The sequence below is a fragment of the Ailuropoda melanoleuca genome, chromosome 1 (genome assembly GCF_002007445.2).
Source record: "Ailuropoda melanoleuca isolate Jingjing chromosome 1, ASM200744v2, whole genome shotgun sequence".
Taxonomy (NCBI): domain Eukaryota; kingdom Metazoa; phylum Chordata; class Mammalia; order Carnivora; family Ursidae; genus Ailuropoda; species Ailuropoda melanoleuca.
In genome coordinates this window covers 96,454,561-96,462,721 of record NC_048218.1, presented here as the reverse complement: position 1 = coordinate 96,462,721, position 8,161 = coordinate 96,454,561, and the positions used below count along the sequence as shown (strand labels likewise).

Sequence of the window (8,161 nt, the reverse complement as noted above, 5' to 3'; positions counted from 1 at the left end):
AAGAATCTCGGGAGTGCAAACCGGATATTTGCTTTGCAAGTTGGGCCATGCTTCCTCCCCAATTTCCCAATGGGTAGGTTGTCAGGAATCCGTCATTCTTTTTTCCTTACTTCACGGTATAAAATATCCTTTTCTTCACTCTAGGTTTTTATGATACTGTAGTTGGAAAAAGAGCACAAGATTGCTCTTTTTTGTTTTTGTTTTTTAAACCTTTGTCTTTTCTATGGGCAATTTTCTGGATCTAGAAAAAAGTAAGACATCATATACAATCTTCTGTATCTTATCCTCTTCTTTTCTGATTCTGGCCATAGGAAAAAGCCTTAATAGATGATTTATCTTCTCTACCATTCAATTATTAAGAGCTTAATAAAATTTGTTTCTTTTTGTTTGTTTGTTTTTTTGCTCTTGTTCAACACATTTATTGACACCCACTACTGTGTGCTGAATTAGACAGTGGAAGATGGGAGGCAATCCCTGTTCTTTGGCCTCAAAAGCCCATAATCTTTTTTTTTTAAGACTTTATTTATTTATTTGACAGAGATAGAGACAGCCAGCGAGAGAGGAAACACAGGCAGGGGGAGTGGGAGAGGAAGAAGCAGGCTCCCAGCGGAGGAGCCTGATGTGGGACTCGATCCCAGAACGCCGGGATCACGCCCTGAGCCGAAGGCAGACGCTTAACCGCTGTGCCACCCAGGCGCCCCTCAAAAGCCCATAATCTATTTGGAAGATATAAATAGCCAATTTCAATGTCAAATTAATGTAATACAGGAAGTGCTATGGGAACATGGAGGAAGAGAGAACTAATTTTGCTTCAAGGAGTTAGAAAATCATGCCCATTAATTTGACAGTGAAGCTTAACTCTACTGTAACAGGAATTTGTTAAGACAATAAGGCAGAAAGAAGCAGCACTCTAGGTAGTGAGGGAGAGAGAAACATGACGAGTGTGAGAGATTAAATTAAAATTAAACCTCTTTATCAAAAATAAGGTATTTCTTTCTGAAATATTGTCATGTACTTTAGTAGAACTTTATATTTTTTTTAAACTTTCAGTTGGAACCTTGCACATAACAGTAAGAGTTTGGATTTTTATTTCAGGGGAGTCACTGAAGGAGGGTGATCAAGAAAATAAAATGATATTTGTAGTTTAGATTTTTACTGTATTGTGGGTAATTGGGAAAAATTGAAGAGAGATAAGTAGAAGCAAGAAGATATATTTAGGGAACTCTAAAACAAATGTTTCCAGATTAGAAACAATGGGGACCTGAACAAGAATAAAGGGGAGATAATAGACTGGAGAGGGATTTGAAATATAAAATATAAGGCTTTTTAACATATTGGTCATTTTATTTCAGATTACTACAAAGTAAGTCTCCTTCATGTAATCACTGAATTAATCTTCTTTGCCCCTTTAATCAAATTTGCAACATTGATTTTTGTGAATCACTAGGGAAGATAGTTAATGTCATATATTTTCTACTTTATAACTCGTATGTTTTGAAACACAGCCATTAGTCACTACTTATGAACAATGAAGACAGCCAAGGTTATGCAGCAGATACTACCCACTACATGTCACACCATTAAATGTTGGAAGCCTAATTTAAACTCATTTGTTTAAAAATAAAAAATAAAAAACTCATCTGTTTGACTCTCAATTTTATGTTCATTGGGTAGCCAAATACATAAATCACATAAACTGTAGCTAATCTGGATGAAATGAGGATGGGGTAGAAGGTTCAGCCTGCTAAAATCTTTCTCTGTTTACCTGGAGAAGGCTTTACAGAAATGTTAGGGCTCTGTTGGGGGCTGCATTTCTAAATCATTAGTTGATACTTCTCTGTATTTTGTATGTTATCTCACGGGCAAGAACATAAAGCAAGTAAAGTTATTTTAAGTAGATAAAGAATCATAATTTGAACGTATTATACATTCAGAATACTGAATTTTAATTTTTAATTGCAGAATACTCATTTTGAACATTTTCTTTCAGTGTTGATAATATATTCTGGCTTTCTAAGGAATGAGGAACTGATTGTCAGTATATGTTAAGTTTCTATCTCCACCTGAAACTTGGTTTGAAATGCCAACATGATGTCTTATACAACTTTAAGTGTAATTAGTGCTGAGTAAATCCTTGTTAATTGATTACTGTAGTGCTTATATAAGCTTTTTGGGTACGGACATACTTGCCTTTTGTGTGGTTTTTAAATCCTTAGTGGATTCTTATTTCTATCAGTTTGATAGTGTTCTGTTTGGCACATGGCTAAGTTTAGGAGTGTAGCAGGCAGCATTTCAGATGACTCCTATATGCATCACCTTCTGGAATTCACACCTTTCTGTAATGTCCTACCCTTGAGTGTGGACAGGGCATGTCAATTATTCTAATCAATGGACTATGGCAAGTTGATGAAACATAATTTCCGTGGTTATGGTATGTCACACAAGACTCCACCTTACTAGCACACTTGCTCCAGAGATTCTCCTTGTTGCACTAAGTTAAGTGGCAATGTAAAGGGAGCATGCATGCTAAGGAACTGTGAGTGGCCATTGGGAAGGGAGGGTAATATCTACGGGCTGAGGGCAGTCTGTAGCTGGCCACCACCAAGAAAGCAGGTTCTCAGTCCTACTCATGCAAGAAAATGAATTTTGCCAACAACCTAAGTGAGCTTGGAAGTAAATTCTTTCTCAGCCTAGTTTCAGGATGAGAACACAACCCAGCCAACCTCTTGATTTCAGCCTTGTGAGACCTGAGCAGAGAAACCAACTAAGCCAGTACCCACCTCCTGACTCTTGGAAACTATGAAGTTATAAAATTGAATTCTTTTAAACTGCTAGATTTGTGATAATTTGTTACAAAGCAATAGAAAACTAATGTGGGAAAAGTTGTTTTGATATCCTGAAGTTCCTCAGAGTAAATCCGTTCTTCCTTGCCCAGACAAGAGGAAGTTAGTGTCTGTGGAGGGTATCATAAGGTGAAACAGCAGTGGTCCAGAACAGAGGCATAGATGGCCTCAGGTTGTTTAGGAGAGACAAGAATAGGCATCTCATTTTTATGTGAACAGCTATAAGTAACTTATCATTCCCTCTTAAAATGTATACCGGGAAGCCTTCACACTCTCATATATGAAATAGGACATTGAGAACTAAATACAATTGCTGGAGTATTAGTTACATTACACAAGTTAGCTTTGTATTTATAGCTAACATATTTTGGCTGGTTTCATCATGGGACCAAAATTTCTTCTTACAAAGTGACTTAGGATCCTTAAAGAATATTGTCACTAAGAACTCCACTAGGACAGACATTATCTCCACTTCTTTGCTATCACAGTCAAAAGTGATGCCTTTTATATCACTGTATTTGTTTTCTCTAGGAGGTGGAAGGTATGGAATAGGACTACAACTGCAATTGATCAAAAAAAAAAAAAAAGCAAATCACTCATATTAGTCCAGAGAAACAGATGTTGCGTATTTTTGTGATTTTTAGAGTGTTTTTATTGTTTCCTGTCCTCAGAAATGATTATGGAGTAGTCTTGTTTTTGTCTTGTTCCACTGTGGCTGCGTGTCTGTGAAAATGTTTGTTTTCAGTAGGAAAACATCATGGCTTAATTCTTAGAGCCAAACCAACTCCAAGCTGACAGTAGTCAATGATTAATTTCTTTTTCCTTTTCAACAACAAGCAGCAAATATGCTTGTACGCACCCTTGCACACCTCTGAGAACGTATCTCAAGGTTTGAACTCTGAGTCGAAGGGGATACCCAAACTTAATTTTATTGAATACTACATGATTGCCGTTCAAAAATGGCTATGCTCATTTATAATCCCATCTTTGGTGACTGGTTTCCTTGCCAGCACCTGACTTTATAATTTATAATCTGTTTGTAAATTCTCCTCAATTTCTATAATATTTCTTAGCAGTAAACTTCATTGACTCTTATTGTTGTTATTATTATTGCCATTATCATTATTATTGTTTTCCCTGGTCCTTGTATGAATTGTCTTAAATATTCCATAATAACAGTATTCTAACATTTTTCTTTTTTTTTTTTTAACCTTTAGACCCTCCTCTCCCATTTCTCTTATTTCCCCAGTTCTCCCCCACCCCTGGCAACCATCAATCTGCTCACTATGTCCATGAACTTTTTTGTGTGTTTGTTTTTAAGGTCCACATATAAGAAATTATATGGTATTTGTCTTTCTCTGTATGATTTATTTTATTTAGCATAATGTCCTCAAGGTCCAACCATGTTGCCACAAATGGCAATAAGATTTCATTCTTTTTTATGGTTGAATAATATTCTGTTTATGTGTATATATCACAATTTCTTTATCCATTCATCCATCAATTTACACTTAAATTGTTTCCATATCCTGGCTATAGTGGATAGTGCTGCAATAAACATGGAGTGTATATATATTTTTGAGTTAATATTTTTGTTTTCTTCAGATAAATACCCATAGAACTGCTGTATCTTATAATAGCTTTATTTTTATTTTTTTGAAGAATCTCGATACTCTTTTCCATAGTGACTACATCAATTTACAACCCCACCAGTAGAGCACACGTGTTCTCTTTTCTCCGCATCCTCAACATTGTTATTTCTTGTCTTTTTTTTTATAATGACCATCATTATCTTTACTATTGTTTCACCAGCCCTTGTATTCTAAGTTATGAGTTCTTTTAAGGATTCCATTATAACAATATTTTAATTTTTAATTAGAAAAAAATTATATCGAGTTACAGGTATTACTTAAGTAAATTCAAAGAAAACTAAGTGTTAAAAATACCAATGAATACTATTTTAGACCATGATTTAGAGTCTTCCAACCTACGTCAATGTGCTAGAATGTTTTATTTAACCAAGTAAATAGAATAAACTTTAATATTTTTTCCCTGTATAGAAAGTAAAGCTAGGGGCGCCTGGGTGGCACAGCGGTTAAGCATCTGCCTTCGGCTCAGGGCATGATCCCGGCGTTATGGGATCGAGCCACATCAGGCTCCTCTGCTATGAGCCTGCTTCTTCCTCTCCCACTCCCCCTGCTTGTGTTCCCTCTCTTGCTGGCTGTCTCTATCTCTGTCAAATAAATAAATAAAAATCTTTAAAAAAAAAAAAAAAAGAAAGTAAAGCTAAAAAAGAAATTTGGATTTCTGCTGTGGACTGAATGCTTGAGTCCCTCCAAAATTCTTTGGCTGGACCCCTAATCTCCAGTATGATAACTTGGGAGGTAATTAGGTAATGAGAGTGAACTCCCACGAACCAGGATTAGTGCCTGTAAGAAGAGACAACAGGGAGCTTGTCTTCTCTTTCTGCCCTTCACCATGTGATGATAGAAGGAGAAGGTGGCCATCTGCAGAACCAAGAAGAGGGTCCTTACGAGACACCAAATCTGCTGGCACCTTGTTCAGACTTCCAAGCCTCCAGAACAATGAGACATAAATGTTTATTGCCTAAGCCACTCAGTCTATGACAATTTGTTACAGCAACCTAAACTAGGACAATTTCTTTTTGGAAAATAAAGAGAAATGTGTACTTTCTATACTTATATACATTATATTTTCTGTTTTTTAATTAAATGTACATACTAAGAATTAATTAAATCTGATGACAACTATTTTTACATGACTTAAATTTACTAAACATGGAAGAAAATATGTATACAATTGCACAAAAAATCATTTAAAAAATCTCCTGTTTTTATTATGTCTTAGTTATACACATATATACTTAGTAACTAGTTTACAGTTTTGGCTGATACTTAGCAAGGTAACTAGAACTATTTAAATCCTGATAAATATTTTTAAAAATTAGATCCAGAACACATTAATATAATAAAATTAGTATTAGTATTATTGTACACTGTGGAATAACTTTAGATAGATGTTATGAAATTAATATTTTATACAATATAAGAAACCAAGAAAAAGGGAAAACTATGAGTACAGTGAAACTTAAATCCAGGTGTTAATTTCCCTTTGACAACTGGAATTGATGGTGATCTTCATGACCAGCTGATTTGTATTGGTTCATCGAGAGTAACATTATTCACTGTCAGATCAATATTTAATATCTAAAAAGAAAGTAAAATGGTAATTATGGTTTAATCAGAACAGTATTGTTTTTTGTTTTTTTAACAAAGCCTATTTCCATACAAAGCCTATTTTCTCTATGTAACAGAATAGCTTTTTTCCCTCTTTTTTTGAAGAATTTTTATTCTAGAGCGTTCACAACTAGTTCAGTAATAATCTCACCCAACCTACTCATTATGCAGGTAAAAATAAATCCCAGAGGTGGAATGGTTGTTAAAAGACTGTGAAAAACTAAAACTATTAACCAATTATCTTGATTTCTATTATTTTATTCTTTTTCCATATTCCTAAACATGGAATTATTTATAATTGCATTACATAAATCTCTATGCTTCCTGCCCTTAAGTATTAGGGCATATTTACACACAAAAATTAGACTGGAAATATGTTTTCTTTTGTATCAATCCCAAAATGCTTTAGGATGCTGAATTTATTGCTAAAAATTTCAATTTTGTTGTGTTACTTTCTTTCACTGGACAGAATGTCAATCAGACCAGGTAGGGACTAGCTGTGGAGGTGACTGAACAGCTCTAACCAATCATCTGCATATGTCTATGACATGGTGATTTCATCAGACCTCACCACTGCTTGTTCTCCAACACACGCACATGACTTTCTGGGCCTTGGCTCAGAAAATTGAGATTCAATTATCAAATATGCAAGAGAAGAGGAAGAGAATCAACATTCCTTTACTGCTTACTGAAAACCAGGCACTCTCTGAGGGGCCTTATAAAATATATTCCTCACTAAAGCACAACATTCTAGGATTTATTTCCCACACTGTACAGTAGAACAGTTTAAAAGGTAAAAGCGAAATAATATTTAAAAATATATATTAGCCGGATTTGAAACCGACCCACCTTACACCAAAACCTAACCTAGTTACTTTATATCAAAAGTGAAAAGGAACAAGCACATCAGATAGCTTTTAATACCTGTACAAGAGGCAACAAAACATAACTGTTGCTAGGAAAATGTTTTTAAAATTGTACTGATAGAGGGGTGCCTGGGTGGCTCAGTCAGTTAAGCATCTGGCCTGAGCTCAGGTCATGATCTTGGGGTCCTGGGATTGAGCCCCGCACTGGGCTCCCTGCTCAGTGGGGAGTCTTCTTGTCCCTCTCCCTCTGCCCCTCCCCCTGTTCATGCTCTCTCTCTCTCTCTCAAATAAGTAAATACAATCTTAAAAAAAATTAAATTGTATTAATAGAGTAATTAAATTATGCTTTGCATATAATTCCCACACTGATGGAGAAGGGCAAGAAAATAAAGGAAGAAATTGACCACTCTACTTTTGGCATACATCTGCAAAGGCTGGAAACTCTAGGAGCTCATAAATACTTGTTTTACTAAATGAATTTAGAGGGAACTGCTCAATGGTTAGCAGTTAAATATAATATCTTCTTTTGGAATCAACGAGGTAATAAAATACTATAAAAATTTCTTCTTAATACTTGATATTCTTTGTGGATGTGTTTGGAAGCAGTGGAATGAACTTTCGTTATAAATGATGTGTTTTCATACCAAGTATCTGGTCAAGATGAGCTTAAAGTACTACTTGATATTTAAAATATCTTATTTGACGCTGTTCATCTGGCTGTATTTAGTTTATTTTTATAGTAAAAATTAGGAACTTTATTTTTACCAATGTAGTACTAAATAAAAAGCAAGAAAATATATATGGCAAATTATCCTTTTTAATATGATTGAACACTGGGCAGTTCAAAAACACTGATTGCTCATTGTGATCAATAACTATTGACTATCTATTCCTGGAGAATTAATTTTCCCTTTGAAGGACTCAGTTTCTTGGTCTGCCATATGAGACCACTGGCCTAAATCAGTGATTCCCTTACCTTGTAATTTTATAAACCAGTGAAATTTAAAAAAAAAAAAAGAAAAGTGGGGGTGAGGCACTGAGTTATCAACTTTTATTTTACCAAGGAAGGACATTAAGTATGCAAAACTCTAACTTCCCAACCTTGATATAACTTAAAGAAATAAAAGAATTTTGGTGTCATAATAGTAATTAAGACATAGTTCTATATTAAAGGGGAAATAACACTTGCCTACAA

At 34.8% G+C, this 8,161-nt stretch overlaps 1 protein-coding gene across 1 annotated transcript in view; it reads right to left on the bottom strand.

The window, feature by feature from the left end:
* Positions 1-5,699: 5,699 nt before the first annotated feature.
* The window catches only part of SI (sucrase-isomaltase), a 92,067-nt gene continuing 89,605 nt past the window's right edge, over positions 5,700-8,161 (bottom strand). Inside the window, exon 48 of the mRNA XM_011224093.3 lies at positions 5,700-6,070. Within this exon, the coding sequence (XP_011222395.1) occupies positions 6,002-6,070 (69 nt within the window). The 3' untranslated portion in view covers positions 5,700-6,001. The remainder of the gene's footprint in view (positions 6,071-8,161) is intronic.